The 27771-nt window shown below is 47.8% G+C and overlaps 1 protein-coding gene across 1 annotated transcript; it reads left to right on the top strand.

The window, feature by feature from the left end:
* Positions 1-3: 3 nt before the first annotated feature.
* On the top strand, positions 4-26833 carry GCH1 (GTP cyclohydrolase 1; the record flags this gene model as incomplete). The annotated part of the gene is made up of 6 exons (XM_006023111.2): positions 4-55; positions 14693-14802; positions 17643-17698; positions 21957-21988; positions 23576-23660; positions 24336-26833. Coding segments are annotated over 6 exons (462 nt in total), but the record flags the coding sequence as incomplete, so codon positions are not given.
* Between the last annotated feature and the right edge of the window lie 938 nt (positions 26834-27771).

The raw sequence follows: 27771 nt of genomic DNA on the forward strand, positions 1-27771 counted from the left end.
CGGGCGGCCACGGCCATGCAGTTCTTCACCAAGGGCTACCAGGAGACCATCGCAGGTAGGAGCTCGCCTCCACCGCCCGGGCGCTTTCCCCAGCCCTGCCCCGCAGACCGGACCCGGCACGGGTGCCCGGCACCGAGCCCTGCCCTGCTGGGACCCAGCCAGCTGGAGAGAGCGGGGACTTTCCCAGGGAAAGCCACATTTCCTGCCAGCTCATGGTCTAGGATGCTCGGGTGGTTGCGTGGTTCCTTCCTCGTGCTAGGGAGGAGACGGCAGAGGCCCTTGGGGCGAGGGGGGCACCTGCCTTGGTGTTCCCGTGTCCTAACCATGCCCCAGGTGCGGGGGGGGCTCCCGCTCTGGGAAGGAAAACCAGTCCCTCTCGGCTCCCTCCTCTGCTGGCTTCGTGCGCCGGGGGGGTCTCGCCGACTCCCGGCCTCGAGGGGGCGAGGAAACAGAAGTGCGAGAGCCACGAGGGCTGGCTTTCCCGGGGACAGAAACTGAGACGGCCTCAGCTCTGCTCTGGGGACTGTCGTGTCGCCAGCCGCACGCAGCTACTGCTGGGCCTGGCGAGGAGGTCACTGGGAAGCGGCGGGCTCTCTGCTTTCTCCCCCTGCCCCGAAGTCATGAACTTGTCAAACTCTCCGCAGGTAGATTTCCAAAATGCTGCTTTTAAATCAGACGCGCGCTGGCCGGGCAGAGGAGAAAGGGAGCTCTGGCATCTTCCTCTCCCGCCTGATGCAAGACTGGCAACTCCCCGGAGTTGTGACTTCTTCTTTCCCTGAGGTTTGCCCAGCATTTAGTCCTGGGCCAGGAGCTGGCTGGGCTTCCCCTGGACTGCGATTGCTCATACGGATGAACTTGAAATGAAAACTTTCAATGAGTGAATTGTGCGTGCGTGTCGGGCAGGTTTCTCGAGGAGCGTTTCGGGGAGAGGGAGAAGCCCCCCTGGCCCCAGGCTCGGTGGGGCCTCTGCTCCTGCTCCCAGCCTTGTCGGGCAGCAGCGTATGGAAAGCAGAAAGCCTGCGGTCCGCGTGATGCAACCCAGGACCGTATGGCAGCAGCGATACTGTCATTGTCGTCAGCCGGGCTGTTGCTGAATGAAAAAGTTGAGTCACGGAGGTAGCAGGAAGGAAGGAGGGGAGGGAGAGGCCAGCTGGGGAAAAGACAGAAGAGCGAGACTGGCTGCCAGTGCCTTCCCTTCCTCCTCCCCGCTGCAACTCCTCTTCTGCCAGAAGTGCAGGGGTCATGGGTGGGCTGCACCTTGCACTTACTGAGTTCAGTAATAGCAGCCTCTCTCCAACTTGCACCTGGCGTTATGGGGCTGCCCGTCTCCTTAGGGTATTTATTGCCCATAGTGGAGCCACTTCCCCCACCCCTGACTCTCACTGGGCAGTTGAGTCCTTTAGCTTGCAGGTATCCACCACACTCCTAGCCCAGGTTACCTAGATACGCTTGTCCACCCTTCCCCCGTGGAAATTCAGCACTTGTGCTGGACAAACACTACCGAGTCATCTGTCCGTGCCCAATGCTAATGTGTCTTGTTTTAGTGTAGAATGAAACCGCTGCAGACTGGTTAATGCAAGCAGTTACATCTTGAAGGTCTGCAAATGGGAAGTGTTCCAGCCATTACAAAAAAATTAAATTAAAAAGCAAGATGGGAGTGCTGTTTCCCAAATGAAAGCCAGCCGCGTGCTTGTCTTGGCGGCGTATGGACTTGGGAAGCAGCTGGCTGCAGATCTAGGGACGGCCCAGAAGCTCGAGGTGTGACAAGCAGCAGCACGAATGAGAAACCTGCAGGCCAGTCGGTCTGGTCCGCAGCCTGCTTTCGTCCTCCGGCTCTGGCTCCGGCTCCAAACTAACTCCTAACTTTGCTTTTTGCCAGCCTGGCTGTTGCCTGTTTGCTGTCACCTGGACAAAAGCCCTCCACTGCCTTCTCCAGCTCAGGTTATCGCAGCACGCTTGCTATCTCACTTCCCCATAGTGACTAATAGCTAGTGCTTTTATGGGCAGCAGCCGTGTGACCAATGCAGTTCCTAGGTTATTCAGGAGCTTTTCGTCCCTCCTGTCCCATGCACCCTGGACTCTATCGGGCTCTGCCTGTAGGACTGCAGTGTGCCTTGCCAGACAGCAAAGGCTGAAGAGTTCCCTCTTAACAGTGTACGGGATGGCATTGTTGGAGGATGCATGACAAGAGGGAGAGTAAAATGCTGCTTGTTCCTAGGTCTTCAACCAAAGCATTTACTCGGGTGTCAACATTTCCTGCCTAGCCAAGCCCTGTCCCTGCAGAGGACAGTCATGGTGGGTGACGTGCAGCTCCGGAGGGCAGCGGGAGAGCCCTTTGTGGTAGTGTGCAGCTGCTCCTTGGGTGTGCTGGTTGCTCCATGGGGAAGAGGTGGCAGGACTGGGTGGTAATGCTCAGGCTTTTCCAGGGAAAACCTGCTTTGTACGGGATCCAGGCTCCAGGAGCGCTGTCCTTCCTTATGCGTTTCCTTTTGGACTGGTGAGATGAGATAGGTGTGCGACAGAAATGTGCTTGTTCCCACCTCGCCCATCTTCAAGGAGACTGAATCCCTTTGCACTGCCCCGGCCTCCCCTGTTGTACTCCCCCTTCCCTCTTAAAGGAACAGCCCCTCTTCCCCTCCCGTTGGAGGCAATCTTTCCTCTCCAGTTTCCATCACGGAAATGTAGGCAGAGTTAGCAGCAGAGCCCTCTGGCTGTCCAGCAAAATGCCCTTGTACTCGGCTTCTAAAAAGCATGTGCTTACACTTGCAGAAAGGAGGCTTTTATATAGCACCTGTCACTGTGTCTCAGTGCTGCAAGGACCGTGCCTGCGGTGCGTCCATCTGCAGTGCCCAGCGCAGCGAGGCCCTTGGCTTGCCTGGGGTCTGCAAGCACTAGTGCAAAGTGTGTAAATGCTGGTACTGAGCCGCTGTGTTCTTGGAGGTTCGCAGAGCCAGCCTGAGAGAGGAGTTTGCACGACGGAGTGATCCCCGTATGTAGTGTGATTGCGGGACTCCAAAAATCACCCCTGTGAGACTGAACAATTGGAGGCAGCTTTTTATTTCTAGCGGTGTTTTCTTTGCCCCGGAGAAACCAGCAGAGAGTCTTTAGCTGTCAAGTTGAATTAAGAATAGAAGAAATGGGGCAGAAGCACGCTGGATGGGAAACCTGCACGTATTTAAAATGCTCAGCTTAATTTTCCAAATGGGAAGGTAGGGACTGTATGATCCTTCACACACACGATTGCCTGGAGCGCTGTCCCTTGCTGCTTACATTTGTGAGTTATCCTCTTCTTGCTCTTGTCTTTCAGCCTTTGTGTCTGCCCCGGAGGCTTCTTGTGACAGTCTGAGCACCCAAGCTTTGCAATGCAGTAAAGCAGGGATGCTGTGGGCTGCTGAGCCGGGCTAGACCGTTGGTGTTAATCGGAGCCATGATGCCATACGCATCCCTCGGTGAACGGGGACCAGCGGACTCCAGCTCAAAAGAAGCTTTTGTAGGGAAGACGCAATGCATAGAGTGGGAGAAAATAGCGCTTTCTGTGCTGAGCCACTTGTGGCTTGGGTGCTGCAGCCAGAATATTAGGGAAGGATTTGGGGGTGGAGAAGGGTCTGCCCTGCAGCGCCCTTTCATCTCATCCTGCAGCCCCAGGAAGGAGAGAGCAAGGGTGCAGCACACAACTGGCTGCATAAGCTCTGGGTGTGATTAGCATTTTCCAGCTCACTTAATGCATGTGTCTTGTATAGGGTCAGCCACGAGTGCTATTTTTTTTTTTTAAGTTCCTTTGCAAAAGTTTTTTTTTTTTTTTTTTTTTTTAAATCTGCTTATTTAAGACCCCAAAGATCTTGTGTGGGGCTTTTTTTTTTTTTTTTTCTAATTAGGGAACCTCTTTCCTTTGAAAGAGAAAAAACCTTGACACTTGTAGGTCCTGAGTGAGCCAAAATTGTCAGGGGGTGGGGGAGATTTCTTGGGCTTCAATTGAAAGCTTCTTACTAAAGAGAGCTTAGTGTTATGGGGAGGGAGGGTTTTTTGGCTAGCTAGTTTTGTTTGGTTTTTTAGTAAGCCCCTCTGAGCCTTTTTATCTTGGGGATGGGAGGGAACAGCAAATGAATATAATATTTAGCTACTCAACGCAAACTTCAGCTGAGTAAATTTCTCTTGCCCCCAAGTCATCGTATGTCACTTCTTTGGTTCCTGATACGGTACTATTTTTCTTGGTTATTCTGGAAGAGAAGCATTTGTGGAAAGGGGGGAATGAGACTAAATACAAAATCTACTCAATTTTGAGCTACCCGTATGTAATTAAAGCAGCAAAATAAGTTTAAAGTCAATTTTCACCTACCCTATTGGGTCATTTTCACTGCCACTGGATGTCTCCCACGGCTGCTTTGGCCTTGCTTAAATAGTCATGTTCCTGACTCATCTTCAGTACGTGTCGCAGAGCACAGATAACAGATTTGAATGTAAAACTGAATGTCTGTGTAGCTGGATATCACCTCTGAAAAGCCAGAACAATGTCAGGATCGAACTTTGATGCTAGGTCACATATCCTTTTTTCAGGTTAAAACATCTGGGTTTGGTCAATACCCTACTTTGGCTTTTTTAAGCCAATTTTTTTCAGGACAACTGATCTGTACTACTATAGAAACAAACTTTTTATCATGTCCTTTGCCCCAGTGACTTAATCAGTCTAAACAACCAGTATAAAATTATCAGCAATTAGAGCTTCCTATTTGGCTCTGCAGGTGGAGGAAGGCTGATCTGTAAGGGGAGTCTTCCTGACGTTTCCTGTATCAATAGGGGTGGCCAGAAGACTTCCACTCCTTAAACTTAAATAGCAAGGAAGCCGAATCATCTCATCAGAGTAAGGCTCTAATGAGCCATGAGATTAGCTGTGGGAATAAATTAGACTGGAAACTTGTCAACTGGACGTTCTGCAACCGAAAATCAAGCTGGACAGCTAGTCAATGCTGGCTGTCTTTTTAATTTAGTTTTGTACTCTTGGTTCGGTCGCTCTAAAGTTCAGCCTTGTTTTGTAAGGAGGGGTGTAATCCCTCGTTTAATAATACTCAGCAGCTTTATTGAAGGCTGCTGTCTGCAAAGCTATTAAAATAAACATTGCAGAATAGAATATGTGTACCAAGACCGGATCCGTGAGCAGCAGTGAGTGGCAATGCTGTACATCAGGCAAGTCCTAAAGGCCGACTAGACCCAAGGTCCTGGAAATGAATGGGGCTAATCTAAATTTACAAGGGGACCTTCAGCACCGCGAGAAGAGGAGCAGTAATAGTTGGTCCTGGTTCTGAAAGACCACAGGAGACACCAGACACTAGCCCTAATGAACATTAGGCCTTTGCAGAAGGAAAATAACTTTGGTTTTCATTATGTTAAAGTGGTGCGAGTAAAACAGTGTGTCCATTCGGAGCTGCAGTGGCTGTACAAGCAGAGCTAGTGATGCAAGGCAAAAAGCCCATTTTTCAGCAAAACAGCCCTAAAGCACGGCTGCACACTGAACTGCCTCTTCTGCCAACGGCAGCGCATGGATTGACGCTTTGTTAAATGCAGGACCTTTTACCATGGGGCCAGCAGTTATGCACATTTAATACAGAAACACTATATGCAGGTGGAAAACTGATTTTCTTGTTCAGATCCTGGCTTTCTGAACCTGCCTTGATTCAAACGGTTAGTCCTGTGATTTTTGTATCCAGTCATTAAATGATCTTTTTTTTTTTTTCTTTTTTTTTTTTTGTACATCTCCTTAAGGCAAAATTTGTTATCATCTGGTAACTTCCAGCACTAAGAATGAGACCTGTCATGTGCATCTTATAATGCTTTTTGCTTGTATGGCAAATATAGAATAAATACAACCTTACTGTTAAATCCTCGTTTTCTTCTGGCTCAGTGGAGTTGGTATTTTAGCAGATGATAATGGTGGGGCAGACTCTCAAGTCTCTCAAGCTTAGTCAGTTTGCCGAGGACGGTGCTGGCTAAAACACCAGCATGTGAAAACAGACCGTCGACAGCTTGAGCAAACAGACTGTTTGATCGGCAAACCTGCCTGTTTCTGAGAGATGGCAGGTGACTCCGTTCTCCGCTGTTGTTGGAGACGTGATACCGAGGTTGCTAGCTCTCTTGCAGCCCATTTGGACAAAACACAGCCTGCTCCTCGTTAAACTTCAACCTTGCTTGCATTGCTAGCTTCCTATGGCTATATCAGGGGGGGTTTCCTAAAAATTGGGAAAGGAACAGGAACAAAATCTTGATTCACTTTCCCTGGGGTGTCTGTCCTTTGAAATGGAGTATTTAAGATTTTGGATCTTGCAGTGTGTCCAAAGAAGCATGTTTCCAACTATTTGAGTTGGTCAAATAAAAGACATCCGATTTACCCAAAGACCCGTGTCTTCCAACCCAAATGCACTCATTTATGCTTGTTTCAGGTTTTAGCTAGAAGTTTTAAATCTTGTTTGAGGATCCTGCTCGTTAAAGCCTTTTGCATGGCCTTTCTTAATCCATTGTTTCAGCTTCCCCACTCCCTGCCTGTACGTCGGCTTTTAGAATAAACTTTCAACGTGTCCCCTAATATTATGGCAATGTTATGAAATCTTGATACAATTTTAATGAGTTGCTACATCATCCAGCTTTGGCTTCATATTAATAAAGGTATCGACGGAAGACCACTTTAAGAACTTAATCTTTGTTTCATCAGAGAATCTGTAATAACTGTGATCTTCCATGTGAATAGACTCAAATCTCTCCCGGCAGAACAGAGAGCACTTTTGGAAGTCAAATAAATAGATACAAACAGCACACAAAATTAGCAATATTGCCTTTCCTCTCCCTTTGCTTTCTAATAAATCAAGTACGTACTCAGCTAAAGTTCAGGCTCGGTTTCTGGAATTAGCAGTGGAGCCTTTTTTAAGCAATTAAATCCATCTGGGATGAATGCAGTCTTTCAGTTGCTCCAAGAGATTAAAATGACTGACCTTTATCACACTTCAGAAGACCTTTTTGGCATGAGGATTGTTATAAATCTGACCCAGCTGGTATGTTTTTAGAGGGTTCATTACACACAATTTCTTTTGTATTCTTTCTGTTAATTTAAACACAATTCTCTTTATCTCCAATTTTAATTCTGGAGCCTTTCTTTATTAAAAAGGTCCCAAACTAATGGTGCGTCTCTCGCGAACCTGACATAATCCAAAATCCATTCCTTTGTTCACAACTTTTCAGTTCTACCAGATAAATCATATGCATGGCAGTGAATAATTCTTCATTCTGATATCTTGTATTTTTTTTCGTATTTAAGAACCACTCTTCCCACTAACTTGTTTGCAAAGAAAACTTTGCTTAATTGCAGTTACAGAGTAGTAATAGCTGGATATATTGAAAACTTTGCTCTCTGCCTCTTAACCAGAAGCAATTCAAGGTCCCATAAACCTTGTAAAATTACAGTAATTTTGATTTACAGCTCTGTTCTTTCTACCCACACCCAGCATTTGAATCGTGGGCAGAAGTTGCCACAAGCTAACAAAAATAAATAAATCTTAGAATAATTGAAAACCAGGACTGGAAGGGATCCCTAGAGGTTATCTAGCCCAACCCCCCTGCAAGATCATCCCTATCCAAACCATCCCATGCAAACCCTACTACTAAAATGACTGAGTGTCCATCCCGTGCAAACCCTCTTACTAAAATTACTCGAGTGTCCATGCATTATCTGGGATGGACCCAGATGCACCGAGACTCCTAGATCATAGTCTTGCAGAGCTGCCATCCGGCCGGTTGTCACCCATGTTGCACTTGTGCATTTGATTATCCTTCCGGAGGCATCGCACTGTGCGAAAGTCACATCCCTTGCACAGCTACAAGGCATAACCCCCTGGCCTGCCACAGGTAAAGTAGTAGGACAACAGCAGTCAGAGCCGTGTTGCTGCAAGAGTAGTTGTCAACGCTAACTGCACGCCAGGCCTTCAGTGTACCCCACTTCCAACCAAGAGGGGCCAGCTTCTTTGCTTTTGGGGGGGATGAATGCAATTTGCTCTTTGCAGATATTCAAATCCTTGGTCTCTCACGTTGCCTATGATGTTAATTAGGTGCGGACAGTATTCTCAGTCTGGTTCCTACCACTGGACATCGTGGGGGACGGACAGATGAACCGTTAGGCTGTTTTATAGGGACATGTTATGGGGTAGGATGTACTGTAGTTCCCGCGGATCTAGCTCAGCTCTCCACTCCTGTCCCTCGGGAAGGGGTTGAGTTGCCACGTATTATAGTGCCCCTTACTGTGTGACAGGAGTGGACAGATGAAACGATGGCTTTGCTGAGGTGTGCTCCCCAGCAGTGAGTCCCCACCCATGCATTTAAAAGCCATATAGTTGTTAATCTGCCCGGACCCCTGTCTGGAGGGGGAGATTCATCTTCCTGCTCGTCTTTAAAATGAGGATGCTCGTGAGAGCTTGCCCTTCTCTGGACCCGTGTCTAGACTCTAGAATAGACCAAACTTCCAGGGGACTCATGAAAGCAAATGAAACTTTGTTCTTCAAGTGTGTATAAGGGGGTGGGGGAGAACGGGTTGAAAAGAAAAAGACCTTCCCCAACTATTGGTTGCTTTGTCAGAGAAAGCAAACGATAAATTTCTCACACCTCCACTGTGGATGCGCTGTCGCAGGAAACGAATATGTCAAGTGTCTCAAGCATCATAGATCTAATGGGATGTTTTAAGAGGCCATTCTGTATAGTGGCCTCATCTTTCATTCTCCTGACCTAACCAGCCAGCTGTCTGGGCAGACGCTGCATCTCCTCTGCTTGCTAGAGGTGCTTTTGCTTTCCCATGCTACATTAAAGCCATGCAAATAGTTTCTATAGCAACAGGTCCTTTTTCCCCGTGACGCAAAATCCCGAAAAGGTCTCTCTTGTTCCTTGTTCTCATCTGATTCTGACTTTTGCTTTCATCCCCTGTCATTTTGTAGATAAAGGTATTATTTAAATTCTGCCCGTAGTGTTCCAGGAGCTGTTTCTCAATGAATGCGGCTGCTTTAGTTTTATGACATACTAAAGTCTCCATGGCACTCGCTTGGCTCTGGGTCAGAGACAACTACCGCCGGATACTCTGACAATCGCACGCCTAGCTCTACCTCTTATGTCTGCTGCCTGCTGGCCCCCAAAGCATTCATGTTCGAACTGAATTGGAGCCTTTTAATATCACGATGGGTCTGGAAAGGTTTTGCATTCAACTTCCTTAGCTGTTCTCCAGTTTACTGACTTAGGAGGGGACGGTTTTCCGCTATCCAAGTGCTGCTGCAGGAGCATCCCCTACGTGGCCCGGGTGCAGCTGTGGCCTTGTCACATCTGGAAAGTGGGACAATTAGAGCAGCGGGTCACAGGAGGGTCCAGCAACCCCTTTTCCGTCTCTTTGCTATAGTCGTCTTAGCGTCCGTGGATTCCTTTTCTGTACCAAATAGTGGAGGAAAGGAGGGCAGGGTGCTCCTACTAACAAGGGACCTCCTGAAAGCAATAGAGCAGGAGGTGCTGCGGGAGAAGGGGGGAAGCAGGTGGGGGTTTGCAAAGGAAAACCTCTGCATCTTCACAAAAATGAGACGACTTAATCTCCGTGTCTGCCAGATGCACCAGCTCTCATACCACAGGTCTGGGTGACACTAAGGCCACGCGCTCCTTTGCCACGGGGAGCTGTGGTGTGGCCACAAGACTGTCCAGCTAACCTGCTTCCCTTTCAGGTGCGTGTCTGGTGTCTTGCTTGAGAAGAAAGCCACTTGCTAGTTTTGAGGTCATTCTTCTGGCTCTGTCTCCCAGGCTCTTAAAGGTGTTTTTTCTTTTTTTCCCCAATTACCAGTTTTGCTAGTCTGCTAATTCTTCTACCCCTTCACCCTCCATGAAGCCGCCAGGCCGGACCTGCAGTTGGCTAGTCTCAAGCTAGAAAATTCAGGTGACTCAAACTGCTGGGACTGGCTCTAAAGATGAAGCAGAGCGGTGAGCGAGATGCTGACGGCTTGGAAAAGGCAAAGGGTCTCGTGGTTTGTCTTCCCTTCCTTTTCCTCTGGGAAGTCTGCCAGGTCGGCTTTATTCTTTTGGTCAAAGGGGAAAAAAGAGGTGCCTATGGTACCGTGGCAGTGTGGTGGGAGCCCTGCGTCCTGGTCCCAGCCCCGTGGCTGGCTGGTGGGACCCCCGCTACGCTGCTTCCCCTCCCGGCTCTTCTCTTTTCCCACTTGCCCGCCGTCTTGTCTCCTCTGCCTAAGCTCTGTGGAGCAGGGGTGGTCCGTACAGTGCCTAGCACCGGACATCAGTCCCGAAAAGGTCTCTCCCGACAAAGTTCGGGATTGTTGAGTGAGCCGTTGTCACTCAAATAGCTCCCCTCCAAAAAGCTGTATCCTTCCGCCTAAATCATTAAGCAGGGTCCCTGTTGGCTTGCAGTTGTCCTTCGTGGAAGCTCCCAGTTTGTAAAGAGACCCCGTTACCAGCTGACCTTGACCTTCCTCACACCGTCTGAATAGGCGCAACCCCTTTCAGACCAAGCCTCTGGAGACATGAGCGATTGCTTACTGTGTTTATGGCCAGAGGTGGGAGAAGGAGGTGGTTTTCCTTGGACGTGGTGCAGCGACCGGCAGCGCTGGCTTGGAGAGGAGCACGACAAGGATGAGCAGGAAGGGAGGGAAGGAGCTTGGCCCACGGGCAAGGAGCTTACTGGAAATGGAGGGCATAAGGGGAAAGGCATGAAGGCTTTGATGGGTTAGGACAAAGCGGGGACCCTTGAACCCTGCTGGGATTCATAGGTGTTCGGTGAGCTGGTCCTGAAATTTGTCCTGTTGGAGTACGAGGCCCCATCGGGACCCTGCGAGTCCTGGTGACGAGGACTGTCCCAGCTGGCTGCCCGGCAGGGGCAGAGCTATTTGGCACTTGAAAAGGTGAGGAGTGTGAACTCGAGGCAGAAAGGAATGGAGTGAGGAAGGAGACAGGCAGCTGTTTGATCTGTTTGCACGGCAGAGAGGGAGTGCCGATGGCTTACGCCGCTCTGGGCTATCCTGTCTTCTGTCCCCTCTGCTCCCTTGTGCTGGCTGGGCTCCTCGGGGTGGTCTCTGTCCTGGGGAGTGCTCCGTGCTGGGACTTTGGGTCCCTGGATGTTGCAGGTCTCGGGAATGCATTGGCTCTGCTGGCACATGGCAGGGGAACGTGCTCCCAGCTGCATGGAGCTCGGCGGATGCCTTTCCGCATAGGACCACGTGCACGGGCAGCCTCCTCTGGACTGCGGCTGCTCGAATTTGCTCTCGGCACATTTTTCCTCCCTGCCCTGGTGGCACATAGTTGGTCGCTGCTGCTGTTCTTGCCTCTGATGGGGACCCATCAGCCCTGAGGAGTGTGTGCCTCTCCCACTCCCCCCGTCCCACTATTCCTCCCCATCTCTTGGACTGACTCCTGCAACGGGCACAGCTCTCTGAAGAAGCCACCTCATCTTTTCAGGGCCCACCCATCATTCCCGGTCCACTTAGCAGCCCAGACGACGCTCCGAGGTTGCGTCTTGCTGAGGTCGCCAGGCCTTCGTGGTAACGAACGCTCATCAAAGGCAGAATGTCGCAGATGCTGGTTTCCACGGTTACCTGCATCCTGCTGATAGCACGCAGGAAATTAAAACACTCTGCGACGGCGATACGCTGTCGGCACCAGATGGCAGCCATTAGGTAGACGTGCGTGTTGGAGGGAAGGTGTATAACATTATGCGGCGGGCACAACTGTTGAACTGGTATATTAACCACTGAGTCACTCGAGGACCAGAGTGAACCTTTTTAACGAAGTTACCGCCGGTGCACGGCACCCTTTGTTCTTGTTCGCCCTGCTCTTTTAATGGTACTCGGGAGCTGTCTAGTAGTTCCTTCAGGCTGCACAAAATACCCGGTATGAACCTACGAGCAGCCTCTTTTCATTAGCTGTTCCTTTTAGGCTGGTTGGATGCCCCATTGAATTGCTAGCATAGCCGTTGCAGGCTTGAGGTTACAGAGACAGAGCAGACAGCAACTTGGGCTGATCTCTGCTTCCCTTTCTGAATAGCAGGCTGGGTCTCTTACCTCGGGGCATTGGTTAACATCCTTCTGACATCTCTCAATATAGTCTGGCCTCTTGGGATCCTCCGTGATGCATGATGTAGGACTGACCTCAGTCGGACGTAGGCTGAGGAGCTGGGTACCGTCCTTCGGGAACAGCACGAAGGCTGCAGGCATTGCACTCGGGCAGCGCCCGTTTGCTACAGGAGGAGCTGACTAGTCTCCTTCCCTCTGCTTTCCTCGCTGTCATCCTTTTTTTAAAGTAGCTCTGTTTGGAGTAAAGGTAAAACAGGCTGTATCTCCATTAGCTGATGGACTCTGTCCCGTGCTTTGAGGGAGCTTGAAGAGGCAAGCGCTGGAGATGGATGGTGTTGCATCAAGCCAGAAACTAGTTTGAGAGGCTCTATGCCATCATTAGCCACAAAGTGAATCATGGGGAAGGGGAATGATCTTGTCAGGTTGCTACCATGTGCCTAAATCACTCTTGCCTGGGTGTGTTTATCCCATGCTAGGCACTAGTTTTTAAGTACAGGGTGGACCTTTGTACTGGCTTGCTTCTGGCCTGAACCCTAGCCCAGCTGGACTTTGCCATGCAGGACATGGAAGAGCAAATACAACGTGAAGATCCTTTATAACCAGGCCTTCTTTTTCAGCAGTAGCCTTGTAATAACGAGTCTTTAATTCCTGAGTTGCTTCATTAGCTGTCTACTTTTCCCATTCTGAAACACTTGGGGAGCCACGCTTGTTTTCCTGTGAACAAATTTGTTTTAATGTCAGTTATGTGATACAAGCAGCTTGAATGGTGCAGGCGGTCTGACAGCCATGGACCTTGCCCAAAGCACGCAGTCTCCAAAACAGATGTCTATGTCGTCTATAGATTGCCAAGAGTTTCAATAGGTCACATGGGCCTAGAAAATTATTTAAAAAACAAGGTTACTGGAGATCATTGATGGGTGATATGCATCTGTCTATGGATAGGGACAGAAATGACATGTAAACCAGTATAAGTGATCAGAAACTGGTCTAAACCTGGGGTCATCTAGACCCAGCACGTTTTCCTGCCTCTGCAGGGGGTCGGACTCGATGATCTATTGAGGTCCCTTCCGACCCTAACATCGATGAATCTATGAAACAGAACAGAAGTTCAGTGCACATAGACTGGTTTCAAAATGGCTGAACTCAGTTTAAGATAGACCTGGATGGATGTAGCATCGGATTTAACCAGTTTAGGTTAGACCAGTCTGTCGAACTTCTGTCTCCGATCTGCTCAAGGTTCAAGTTAACCTCACAGTCCTGTGGCATCCCAGCATGCTGTGTAGCTCCCCACTAACCCCCACCTCCCAGGTTGGGCAGGCTAGCCTCTGCTCCTCTATGCCTCTGGGTGGAGCAGGGTTTGGGGGGAGCCTTGGCCGGGCCAGGGGATACTCCCGGAGGCATGGGGCTCCTCAACATGGGCAGACGCCCCACTCAGGGGAGCCGGCACTATGACAGGGGCTCCTCCCCTCCCTACATCAAGACAGCAGGGGGTTGGAGGCATGTTCCCGGCAGCCAATCAGGGGTGGCCCCTGCTCAGCAATGGCTGGCCAACTGGGAGGCATGCTTGAGCAGCGCTCCCCACTTTCTGGCCTGGGCCAGTGCAGGAATTTGCCTGCCTTTTGTGACTGAAGAGCAAATGTGAGTTCTGGTCATTATCGGTCCAATCTACACAGTTTAGACAAACCTGCAAAGACTGGATCAATTCCATTTTGGTCTTTTTGACTGTCTGTACCTAGCAGGGCTGTGCGAAATGGCACTGTTCTGTTTTGACTTGAGTTTCGACGGTTCAACGGAACAGTGTTTTGTCTGAAATTTCATTTTGAGTCGAAACCGCTGTTCTGTTCTGTTCCGTCAAAACAGAAGGGCTGTTTCGAGGCTGTTTCAAGTTTCGCTGGGGATGGGGAGACAGGCCAGCTGGACTGACTTCCCATCCCCAGCACTAGATTGCCCAGTTGGGCTGCTTCCCCGACCCCCGCACTAGATAGGGCCGGGGGCGGGAGCCAGCCCAGCTGGGTTGCCAGCCAGCCCAGCTGGGTTGCCTCCCGCCCCTGGTGCAATCTAGCATGGGGGTTGGTGAAGCAGCCTAGCTGGGTTGCCCCCGCCACAGCGCAATCTAGCATGGGGGTCGGCGAAGCAGCCTAGCTGGGTTGCCTCCCACCCCAGCACAATCTAGCACAGGTATTGAGGAAGCAGCCCAGCTGGGCTGACGCCCCCCCCCCTACCGGATCTTGCACTGGGGATGGGAAGTCAGCCCAGCTGGACTGACTTCCCATCCCCAGCCTGTGGTCGAAACGTTTCGACTTTTGAAACATTTCAACCAACCTCGTTTTGTTTTGAGGCTATTTCAAGGGCTTTTGTTTTGTTTCGATTTTGCTGTTTCAAACTCAAAATTGGTCGAAACAGTGTCGAAATGAAACAGCCAGTGAAATTTCGCACAGCCCTAGTACCTAGCTTTTAAAGATGCCTCCAATCCCCTAAAATACACATAGATGTTCAATTGTGTATTTGATAGGGTGGATTCTTTACTAAATCAAGTGGAAAGAAAACCGGCATTTCCTGCGTATTGCACATTCTGCGCGTGTACGTTTCTCATGCAAATATTTTAATTTCAGATGTTCTGAATGATGCCATCTTCGATGAAGATCACGATGAGATGGTAATTGTGAAGGACATAGACATGTTTTCACTGTGTGAACATCACCTGGTTCCGTTTGTTGGAAAGGTAATTCTTTGGAAAACAAACCCTGCAATATGCACTGAAACAAATCTTTCAAGTGTGCTTCCTGGCTGCCCTTCTTAAAGCCATAACTATCTGCAGCTAACAGCTGTGATGTAGATATTCAGAATACAAATTATGAAAACCTCCTTAATGCAAGCTGTGTGTGGATTTAAGCCCTTAAAATATAATGCTCAACCTTTATCAGTCTGATTAACCTAATAGTTTCTGACGTTTTAGATCAAAGCTCTTCTTCATGAAGCAGTTCCAAGCCTTTAGGGCAGACATCTTGATATTATACCAGGTCAGCCTGGACAGGAGCTTTGCTTTTGCCTGAACAATTGAAAAGCCAGGCAGTGCATATTCATCTCCAAATCCCACAAATTGTACAAGCATCTGATTAATGTCACTGTCTTAAATGGGCAAGTACAATGGCAGCAGAATTGCAGGTCCAAAGACATCCAGAAGTGACTGATGGTTGTATGTGGAAGCTGAGCTGCTCAAAAAGCCTGACTTCCAGATGATACCCTTTGAAAAGACCCCTTTGACCCTTCTTTTAAGGGTTTTCAATTTGCTAATATTTATTTTGAGGCCCTCAGAATAATCAGTTATTAATCATGTGATCTGCCACTTTTTGCTCCCCTAGCAGCACTGAAAGATGAACCACTCCCTAATTCATAGGTTGTTAGGGGCTGGAAGGGACCTTGCAGATCTTTGGGTCCAGTCCCCCTGCACTAGGCAGGAAAAGACAACTGGTCAAGTGACCCCAGTGTGGTAACTGTCTAGTCTCCTTTTGAAGATAAAGATTTCACTGTTGCATATGATTAGAAATAATAAAATATTACTATGCGATGCCTCTTTGCACTGCACATGTGGGCTGTAGAAAATGCAGGTGTTCCCGTGTCCTTTAAAATTCTCTCCATGCCCACTTGTGTTCCCACGTGCTGTATTTTCGTGCATACAACGTGCCCTGGGATGTAATATGCACCTTGGTTTTGGGAAGGCAAAATGAAAAGAATACGATTTTTCTAGCATTACAGCTGCATAGAGCAAGGACAAGAGCCAAAAGGCCTGCAAGGCTGTGAAATAGGAGGAGATAGCAGATAGCAGAATTGCCAGAAGGAAGGTTAGTTTGAACACCAAGACTATTAAAAAGGCCAGACGACACCTGTGGAGCAAAGTAAAAGAGCCATTAAGTCAATGGACTCCCTTGGCTGCTTGAACAGCAATGCTGCTGCTGCTCCTGGGCGTTTGGTTTTGGAGCAGAAATCAAAATGGGGTGTTCTGATTCTGGGCAGAAAAATCAGCTTCCCTGCTTAAGGCACACAGCTTCATTTTGGGGGCCTGACTTTGGGGTACAGGTGCAAAAAATACGGTCCATTTTCTTAAAAGTCAGTCACTTGAAGAGAAGCCAGTGATGCATACATCTGGTTGAAGGTCATCACCTCTTGTTTCCCTCCCTGCCCTTTTGCTAATATTTATCCATGGAAAGTAAAGCTACTCTTTGCCTTCTGGCTTTTTAATGGCCTGTTGTATAGTTATTGTACAGCGTGTGTCTTCTTCTTTCTTATTACTTCTGTGGCGTTCTTTTTTATGTTTTGCAGCTTGAGCCTGTGTGGTTTGGAGAAATCTCTTTGCAAACACTGACTCGGTCCTACCACTAAAACAGGCAACTGACAGCCTTGGTTTGCCTTGAAGTATCGTTGGGCGAGCCATTCTCCTGTTGGGTACATCAAGCATGCTACCAATGCTCGCCAGCAAATGGTGGATTTGCTGTGCTGTTTAAAAACTCACGGCCAACCTGTTTTCCACGGGCAGCAAAACCTCATTGCTTTATCTCCAAGTAGCTGTGCTTCTGACTTGCTCTGAAATGTTTCGTGTCTTCCAGGTGTCAGCTGGTTGATTACCCAACAGAAAAGTGATAGAAGTGAACAATGTAGCCAGGTAATTAGGGGCAATTGTGGTCTCATTAGCCACAGGTGCAGCACAACAGGCTTCCAGAATATCAGTTCTCTCGGCAATATGAGAGAGTGCCCCATACTGACCCCTTCCTACTGTTGTAATTTGGCCCATATATCAAATCGGTGGTACAAGGACACCAAATGGTGGTTTGCAGTCTGCTAGAACGGTAAACCCATGTCAGCTCATTGGCACTTTTTGCCAACCTCTGAAAATTGTCACCGTTTTTGGGACAGTCTTTATTGGAAACAGAGAATACTCTAGTTACATATTAAACTGGAACAATGTTCAGATATGCGCTATCTGAACAGGACAGATATGGGCTTCATCTCATCTTCTGTAACATCGGTGTTGCAGGCCTTGGCCTTTTAAATGCGTTTCAGTTTGTCGGTTTATTGCCAGATGAATTTTCCAACTAAAATAAAAGGACAGGCTCTGTATTTTAAATGTTTTGTAGGCATTAAAAGGAGGCTGCATTTATCTTAGCTGAACTTTGCTGTACTGAGTGATAAATGCTTCCCTAAAAATGTCTATATCTCACCTCAGTGTTAAGGTCTGTGTGTAGGTTATAGCCTTCCTGAGAATAGATAAATGAGCCTAATAACCTCCGACACGTAAGAGTGGTGATCTCTTCCAGTAAACGTAGCCGCTGTACACACGAGCACTGAACTCGCCAGGCACCGTCAGTCTCTGCTTGCTGCTCTCTCATCTTTTAGACTTGCATGGTAGCACTTCCTTTCCACATGCTGGGACTTCTGGATGTTAAACCCACTCCTGTTTCAAAGTTTGACATGAAGGAAATGCACATCTTGTACACTATGCATGCATTTCACGGGTGTCCTCAATAGTGTGTTGACCCTGCTAATGGCTGACTCTGCTTTTTCCAGGTACATATTGGTTATCTTCCCAACAAACAAGTCCTTGGTCTCAGCAAGCTTGCTAGGTAAGTGCTAATCTAATGAAAACAATGACAAATTGGATTCTGGGCTGTGCTAATCTCTCTAATCTGCTCCCCCTCCAAAATGCAGCAGGCAGTATTTTGTTCTGGGTTTGGATTTAAACCCATCTTTATCATTAAGTCTGCTGGAAAACCAAAGCTTATATTGCTGCTCTCTGCTGGTTTATACCAAAGCTGCTTGGGGGGGGAAAAAAATTGCAATGCTTCCTGCAATATACCTGAAAAAACTGATGTGCTCTGGTCTTATCGTAGGTAGAGCAAGGGCTTATTTTGAGAAGCTAGTTTGGAAAACCAGCCACTAAAAGCGATGACGTTTATTAGCTGATTTTGACTAATAAAAATGGACTCTGGGTTATAAACCTTCAAGACCTGTAAATGGTAAATAAGCATAATTACAGTCTATCTCTGGATTATGTTAAATTGAATCTCCAACTTTTTTTTTTTCATCCGTGTTAATTGACTCTTCAATTAAGTCTGACATTTTGTTTCCCTGGAACCTGCGGCGAGCCTGCCTCGGGATGGCGTTTATTGGTGACGTGCAGATTAGGAACCAAAGTCATAATGGGACACTTCAGAAATCTGTTTGCCACACAAATAGCTTTCCCAGCATGTGCTCTTGGATCAAATGCTGGGCTGAATCTGGCAGAAAAATGACATTTATCAAGGATAAGGACTTGTGGGCGATAGCAAGGCCATAGCAAGCATATATTAGGTTGTGAGCCGCAGCCCCGTGAATGGAAGGAGTCTGTCTACTCCCTCTCCGATACAGAGGATGTACACATGTAGTTCCCAGTAACACTACTGAGAGTCAGCCCTGTAAATCCACGTGCATGCTGGGTTTTCTGAGTGGGAAGGAAGTGGGTAGACGATGCCACTACAGCATTTTTAATTCAGCCTGTCGTATTTTGGAGAAGGAATCCGGCTCTGAGCTGCAAAGATCCGAGAAAGGAAGGTTTCTTAAAGCAACTGCACATTAGAGGGAGATCATCTGTCAGCCCGATGCAGCAGAAGTTGTCGGAGCTTGCAAAGCACCATGTTGCCTAGGCTAATGGGATCAGGCAGACTATTCAGCCCCAAACTTCAAGGGTCCTTTGTATTCATCCCTGCCCCTATAATGTGCACACATCCTGGGAATTGAAGGTGATGCTCTGAGCCTCTTTCACTGGAAGCACTATTATTATGACATGGAGAAAAGTGTGGCCTAGAGTTTTTTACAGTCTGTTTTGTCTTTTACTGCCACTGAATAGGATGGGTGGCATCTTGAGATCCAGGTTGCCCGACAGTCTTATAACTGGAATTCAAAGGGTGGCTTGCACGATGTTATTTCTGAGTCGGGTTTCTAAAGGTGAACAGCCCTAGTAAAAAGATTCCCTAGCACGGTGATTCTCGGGGGTGCTGTGAGATCCTTTCAAAGCTGCTGCGGGGTGCAGTGCAGTGGTAGCACTGATAGCCATGCAAAAGAATTCACAAGATAAACCCATTTATCACCCCCCTGCCACCTATGTGTCTTGCACTTATAGTCTCCCATCCCCTCTATTCCTCGCTGCCACACATTTTGCATTTTCACAGACCTGCATTTTGCATGTTGGCTTCTGCTCCACGCAGGAGAACACAAAACACCATCAGACTCTCCCTATGCCTGAAGAAGGGCCTTTGTACCCAAAAGCTTGCAAAGGACATTTTTTCCCTACTATTTAGCTGCTCTACTAAAAGAGATCACATTTACCCAAAGGACCTTGCCTGCCAAGATAAACTCAGAGATTTCAAATAGGAATCCAGAGGGCCAAAAACATTCTGACCAGTTGTGATCTTACGCTGTTATTTTTTTTTCTATGGTATAAAAAATAAGTGAAAAGTAGGAGCTGGCATTTTTCTGAGGGGTGCCTTCAGTCTTGAGCAGTGCCTCAAATGTATCGAGGGGGACCTCGAGTCTAAAAAACTGGAGAACCGCTGCCCTAGTACTGTAGTGGCTTTGTTCTTAATGTTTTACCTTTTCTGACTCAAAGTATAAATCAGTTGATTTGTGCATACACATCTCTGCAATTATCTTCAAACTGCAAAAATACAAAAGGACTCAAAATGAAATTATCACTGCTCTTAAATGATTCTTCTACAGTTGGCAACATTTTGTTAAAAGCATGTAATTTTCTTTCTACCCCATTATTATAGAAACACACTGTGGCGTGCCCAGGATTTTTCTGGGGCGGGGGGGTTCCCCATTTGGGGGTTTGATCCTGCCCTTTTTGAAAGTCAGCGGTAAAACTCCCATCTGCTTCAGTGGCGAAGGCTCAGGTTCTTGGATAACAAAATATTCATTGTCCGGATTGGGTTAAAGGATGGTCTGTTTTTTGACTGTTTGCTAAAAAAAATAGATTCCTTCCTTGCCCTATTTAATGCAACCTGCGATTCAAACAAAGATTTATGAGGCTGTTGGTACCTTAGGTATAATCTATCCTAATAGGATTATTCTAATATGTTGAGTTTGTATAGTCAAGGATAACCCGTATTTAGTAAACACACACATTTCTCTGTGTTTTTAGAGCGTGCATTTGTAACCCGGCACAAATAATACCTTTTACACACAGAAATATGCTTGCAGAACCTCTTGAATTTAAATCTAGAAAAGTGTCAACATTTTTTTTTTTTTAAATAATTTGTACATAATATTCCTTCCCAATATTGGTGCTGCTTTGTTGGTAATATACCTAATTTATCTCCCCTAGAGTCACTTTTGAGAATAATCATTTAACTCAGAAAGCAAGAGAGCATTGTTCTTAGCACAGTCTCATCGCTAGTGCCCCTAGCTAGTATTTGTCTAGAAATGTCTGGCTTCTGTCCAGATTTACCAAGGAGAACATAGGAGGTTTTTATAGCAGCATCCTTGGGTGGTCACTTTGTTATCTAAAACACCCTTGATTTACATGAATAACAACTCTGTAACTCTCTGTGTTACCCCAAAATCACCTATGTGACAACAGGAGTGGGTTAAAGTTGCATTTTATTTCCAAAGTGGTGTTAAAATGATCCCTGTAACATTTATGCCTTTTTTTTTCTTTCCCCCCCACCATGTGAACATTAGTGACAGTCTCTCACTGCTCTTAGACAGCACATCATTTGAGTGAGAACAAGTGGTCCCTGTCTCACCCCCCGAGTCGGAGGCGCTGCTGCAGGCGGGGTGGCGTGGTGTGCCAGGCAGGCGGGTGGGCAGGGAGCAGCACCTGTCTGCCCACCCACCTGGTGTGCCATGCTGCTCCGCAGTGCTTTGCCTCCCCGCCGGACTGCGCCCCGCATCTCTTTGTTTCCTGGATATTCATTTTAATTCTCACCAGCCGGCCAAAATCCAGGACAATCCTGGCTAAACTGGGCTGTATGGTCACCCTATCTTTAGCTGTGGCTAAAAACCATAACTCGGGTATGGTGACATTAACTCAGGTGCAGAAATGACTGACAGTGATGTATAGGAGGCACTGCCACGACACTCAAAAAGACTAGGTTTCGTTTTACAAATCTGAATAGGAGACCATACATTTAACTACGATGACTAGAGGACTTAATGGCTCTCTTGACTTGTTTTTGCCTAGTTTGTTGCGGGTTTTTTGTTAACTCTAATACATAATCTAGCAGATGAGTGTACATTGGAACTCTTATATTGGGTTTTGCATTGATCTGAAACTTTATAACCTAAAGCTAGGCCCCTAGCAGACTAGTAAGACGTGTGGTTTCTCTTGAATTGGAGAAAAATGTGGGTTGCGTTGATGCAGGACATCATCCACATGCTCCGTTTCAAAATCCTAGATCCTCCCATGGTTTTACCTTGTTTCCGCTGAGCTAGGACCAGGTTCCAGCTGTGAAGCCATGTCACCATAGCTCCCAGGAAGAGCACTGGGAGGCCGTATTCAGAGGGTGCAAGGTGCCTTACTCGACTGCAGAGCGCCTGAAGGACAACGGGGCGCTGCAGATCTTGGGAGCCACAGCTTGGGCCCTTCATAAACACAATCCAGCACCAAGCCACGGGCAACTGGGAGAGATCCCAAAGGGTGAAATGCCTGTTACTTATGGGCCAGCTGCCCTGACCAGCCCTGTAATTACAGCGGTCCAGGCTGCCAGAAGGATGTTTCCTCTCCTACTGACACTGGGATGGGCCAAGAGCCTGGTGTCTACCTTGATAAACTGGTCCTTGGTGAGTGTCTGTGTTTTCACCTAGAAAGTGCTCTAACTGCCTTTTGGCTTTCCTTCTTTTTAGGATTGTGGAGATATACAGTAGAAGATTACAAGGTGAGCAGTCAGCTTTATTCTTGGGGCATGTAGAAAAGTAGGGCTGGAAGAGACCATAGCGGGTCGCCTGGTTTAACCCCCTGATTCTTGCCTAAACCATCCCAGACAGATGCTCACTTACCCTGCACCTCAAAACCCCCAAGGATGCAGACTTCACCCCCCTCTCTACATAATCTGTCACAGTCCTGAACTGCTACTTGAGACAGTTCTTCATAACATCCAACTTAAATTGCAACAGGGCAGATTTTATGCCTATCACTTCTTGTCCTGTCCCCCCGTAGCTAAAGAAAAAACCCAGTTCATCGCCATCTTCTTTAGAATGACCCTTCTTTGTATTTGAAGACTGCCCTCAAATCCCCACTCTGTCTTCACTTCTCTGGGTTAAATGATCTAATTTATCCTCATAAGAGAACCGCAGGCTGTGGTAGTCTCTGCTGCCTGGAGGAAGATGACCACTTTTGACCCGCTGGTAGGGTTTTTGCAGCAGGGCTGTATGTGGCCAAATTGTAAGCGGCGTTAGGGGGAAAATGCTCTGAGTTGGCAGGACAGACATTTGTAGTTCTGTGCTGTGTTTCCTTCCTTGTCCAAAATCTTACCACTAGCTCAGGCATTTCTACGAGCCATGTATCTACTGAAACGGAGGGTATTCTTGAGGGCTGTATGCTCTCGGTTCCTTTTTTTTTTCCTACTCCTCTTCACTCGTGGAGTTGTTGACCCTAAATCCCACCCGCTCTTCTGGTCAGCGGAAACAGAAGAAACTATTACTAGGGGGTTGCATTTGGGCCTGGCCAAGGGTAGGTTTGACCTCCCTGACCCAACATTTGTACCTTCCCTCAGCCTGTTCTGGACAGTGGGGCTCTCAAAAGACAGTGCCGAGGCACCTAGCATCATGGTGACAGCCCCTTTCCCCAGGGTCTGGGAGCTCCCAGCCGTGGGAGCACCCTGCACACCCTCCACAGCCAGGAGATCACTTCTGCGGTGACCTGCCAACCCCAAGGGTGTCTTCGTGCACCCCTCCCAGGAGGGCAGATCGCTGCAGTGGAGATCTCCCCACCCTGGGGGTTTCAAGTACCCCCAGGACTGGGAGGTTGTAGCTATGCCCTGCATGCTGAAGGGATCCTGGGTGCCGGCAACTGCAGGGTGCTACCAGGACCCCGAGTCTGCACTTGCTGGGGCTGAGAGTCCCCAACGGTTCTGGGTCTCGGACAGGGCTCCCCCAAAGCTGGCAGGGCTCCCAGCTGCAGGGGGGAAGTCCAGTGCTAATTAAAGCTTGATGGCTACCAGCTATAAAGTTAGTACACATTTTCAAAGTCTAACTTCATAGCAGTTTGGAGCTTTTTATTGTGTGATCAGTACCGTGCACGTGCAGCTGGTCTCAAGGTAATTGCACAGTTCACCGGTCAATTGTGCAATACTGTAAATGTGTCGAGGGGGCCTTAAGCTCAATAGCCAGGAAGTGCAGGGATACAGAGGAATTCCCTTATCTAATAGTGCCCCCTCTCCGGTGCGCGAGATACAGATCCAGCAGCAGGGGGGTGGCTGGCATTTCTGTGCCTAATTCTTCTCATGTCCCTGTTGTGTCCGCAGTCCAGGAGCGCCTTACCAAACAAATTGCAGTAGCCATCACCGAAGCCTTACAGCCCGCTGGCGTCGGAGTGGTTATCGAAGCAACGTAAGTCACCGTGAGCCGTTCTTCTCTGTAGTGACAGGCCAGGACTCCAGATGGGCTGTGCTTAAGGCCCGTCGGTCTATATGTTGCGCATCTGCTATTCCTTGCATGACGTGTCTCCGTCAAAGTGGGGTACGCAGTCTAGCCATGTGACAGCTCTGCTCATGAGCCGGCACCTCCACAAGGGCACGCGGCACTGGCTGCATCTCAGCTGTCAGCATGCTGCTGGATTAGAGCCCCGTGCGGGGAGGGGGGTGGCTATCTCTTATCTTATGCAGCGGTGGCAGCTGCCTGCTTAGCCAGCAGTCCTAAATAAACCTGGATCCAAATTCTGCCATCGTTAAAGGCTAAGTACGTTCTGCAGCAGCACTTGGTTCGTGTTTCTAAACAGGTATGTTGCTGCATTTTTAGCCGTGCATTAAAACGATGCCAGGCTTGCAGGCTATTGTTCAAGGGAAGTAGACCTTCCAAGTCCAGTGCATTTGGAAACCTGACTATTCAGGCTCCTTGCAAAACACTGACTTAGATGCTTTCAACAGACTCATTTGCCTGAAGAGCAGGTTAGTTCTCTGCAAATGATCATCAGGGTTAAACGCGGCCCTGGAAAACAGCCGCTTGTCATAGCCCACATAGAGCAAACCAGCCTGATTCACATGGCACCTCTTTCATTTCTGCTAGGCACATGTGCATGGTAATGCGTGGGGTCCAGAAGATGAACAGTAAAACAGTGACTAGCACAATGCTGGGCGTATTCCGGGAGGATCCAAAGACTCGCGAGGAATTCTTGTCGCTCATCAGAAGCTGAAACGGTGCCGTTCTCCGAATGCACTCTCCCCGGTCGTGCCGTCCCGTGTCCGTCTGTCCCTCACCATTTGTACATCTGATTTTTAACCCGAGCTGTTGTGAGTTGTTGTCCTAACTTGTGCAGTATGAGGCTTGCGCGCAAGCCCAAATGTAACAAAGAGATAGGTCCTGTGAATCTCTAAACTGTCTCTCGTGTCACAGGGGAACACAGCTACCAATAGTTTTTAATTATGCTGTCTCCCGTCTACAACACAAAATCGACCGCCATCGGAAGAAGCGGCAGAAGGGTGGGAAAGAAGAGCCTGTTTCTAATGTAAACCTGTCTTTGGTAAATGAAGTACGGTGTGACATAGGAAATACTGAAAAGCTGCAGAGTTTTTTGCAAGGTCACGTACATGCATCAATGCCTGAACAGGAAGCTCCTGAATTCTCTCCCAGGACAGTTCAGGACTCCTACGGTAACTTTAATTGCAGCTTGTCTGCCGTGTCTCGCTTCGGTCTCTGAACGTGTATGTTATACCTCTTTGTGTGACCCGAGTCTGGTGAGGATATGTATTTTGTTAGCATTCGCCTGCCTCCTTCTGTTGTTTTATGGTGAATTAAAGACGCTTGTTTTCTAGTCCTTACCTTGCAGGGAACTAATTTCTAAACAATTCAGGGGTATAGTCTTACCTGTCTTCAGGGTTTTACGCACCTTCCTCTGCCTCAGCGTGAGAAGATTTTACCAGTCAACGTTTAATTTTTTTTTTTTAAAGGAATCTTTATACAACCCGCTGTTGAGTTGGCAAGGGAGCTAATGACTCCAACGAGGTTTTTTGACCACTTTATCTCGTTGAATTTGCCTCCTTGGATTTTTTGATGGGTTGATTGGACTAGACTGACAGTTTCCTTTTAGAATATTTCAAGTTTCTAGTTCATTGGGCCAAAGCTTTGGGAAGGAGCTCGCTAACGCTGCCCACTCTCCATGTCCTTTCTGAGAGGGTGTAATTCTGTGGCAGGGACCCTTGTAAATGCACTGGCGTCATTGTTCAGTTGGCCCCTTGTATAGGGACAACCGAGCCATGTATTTCCAGGGACACCAAACACACGTTAAACCTCAGCATGGAAAATCAGACAGCAAACTGCACTGGATCTAGTTGATTAAATCCTTAGGAAAGAATTAATGAGTACTCTCTGACTCTTTAATTGGGACAATACAATACAACGCACAAATCACTCCCTCCCCTTAGAACTAGCAAAAAATATGCTTTGCATACTTTATTATTATTATTATTATTATTATTATAGGACTACAGTTTAATTTAATATGGCACAATATATGCTTCTGGGTGTTACTATATGAAGTCCACCATGTGCTCACCTCCCTGGTGAATCTTGGTCTTACAAGCTGCAGTGTCCTGACCCAGCACACATTTTTGCCTCTCTTTTCTCAACCTTTACTAGAAGCAAAGTGAAAAAATGCCAGGCTTAGTTTCCATCAGGCCTGAAGCTTTACAGCAGGGTGACTGCAAGGACTAAAAGGGTGGCCTTCCCTTATTACAGCTCTGTAATTGCCAGCACCACTCACTGCCAGTAATTTCCAGAAACACACTGAAGATGTCTCTGCTTAATTACACCAGCTGGGATTTGTCATTTAATGCACTGTACAGGATATTGTGTTCAGTCTGAAAACACTAATCTCACTACTGCCAGGATGGACACGCTCAATGCATTGCTCTGTGGCACTTGAACTGTCCTGGGCCTACCTTGTTGTTCACACATGCACACAAAGTCACTTTATTTTTATTTATTTTTTTTTAATGAAAGCGCTCAATTTCTACTGACTCTGAGAGCAGAATTTGACTATTTTGAGTTTAATATATTTTTATTCGTTTTTGGTTTAAAAGCCTTAAGTCATACTTGTCTGGAGTTCAGAGGAAGAGGGTTTTTTTCTTTTTTTTTTTTCTTTTTGTCTTAGCAACTTCAGAACATTTTTAAGGACCAAAGACGCATGCGCACTGCTACTTTCCCGAACTCACTTTCATTTGGTTGCAACCGCCTGTCTCTTGTAAAGCATTGTCTTGCACCTGAGATAACAGAATGGGTTGGGTGTTAGCTATTTATTCAGGATAAAGTTCTCACTAGGGCACCAGGCTTTGGTATTTTATTTCAACATCATCTATAGTCTTGGGAACATACCTCTATTTGTATGCGTGGCCTTGGATTTTGTTCAGACTTTTGTAGGCTGTGGTGAGTTTTGGAATACCGTGTGTTTGATGATAATGAGCTTTAACTACATCCAGTGTATATATGTATAGGGCATTACAGTCTGCTGTTGTACTGCATACAAGTCTATTGTACCAACACATTAAAGTGCAGTATTATCCTTTGGAGAGTCGTCGTCATTTGCGAGTCTGTGCGGTGATGGCATCCAGCCCCTTCTCGGAGAGCGGTTTCTGCGGCGGCACGTGCCTCTGCATTCACTAGGGTGGGGGTAGACACAGCGCCTGTCCAAAGCAGTCTTTTCTCCTCCTATGACATCCCTTTTAAGTTAGTCTTGAGCAACAAGTTCAGGTATAATATGCATCTTGCCGCTCTACAGACCTCCTTCGGCCCCTTTATAGTGTACATCTAACTGAGCAGAGGCAGGCAGTGACCTGGTAACTTCAGCTGGATGTGGATAAAGCCCCCAGGGGGGCTGAGATTTGGACCTGGGGGCTGGATTTACAGTCCCAGAGCTGTGTGGCGATGCAATGACACTCTACCCTCTCCATGCTCCTGGAAGTGGACTTCCCCTGGTGCCAAATCCAGCCCCAAAGCAGGGCTGGCCTCCAAGCAACTAGCTGCATGCTGCAGAGGCTGGCACTGCTCGGGCACATTGGGCGTCTTGTCCCTGCTGGAGGCAGGTGCCATGGGGAGGATGGGGTCCGGTGGCCTGGGTGAGCACAGCTGCAGGGAGACTAGTGCTGCCCTTGCAAAGTGGCTCACAAGACCTGACCTCTCCAGAAAAGGAGACTTGACTGATCTAGCCTAGGACTGGAGGGGCCATAGAGACCAGTCCCTTGTGCTCCAAGGTAACTATTGCCCCAAGAAATTCCCTGACTGGTGACATCAAAACCCTCGTGCTGCCAAAATAGCGGAAGGAAAACCACTGCCAGTGTCGTGCCTCTGATCAGGGTTGGCCAGTCTTGTGAATGTAACAGCGTTTCTTCAGTATCCCCATAGCCCTGTTTAATAAACAGATTATCCACCTCTGCACGTACCGCAGCCATATCCGTGCCTACACATCACTCACTTTGCAGTTTCTTAATTACACCTGTTTCCACATGGC

The sequence above is a fragment of the Alligator sinensis genome, unplaced genomic scaffold, assembly GCF_000455745.1.
Source record: "Alligator sinensis unplaced genomic scaffold, ASM45574v1 scaffold50_1, whole genome shotgun sequence".
Lineage (NCBI taxonomy): Eukaryota > Metazoa > Chordata > Crocodylia > Alligatoridae > Alligator > Alligator sinensis.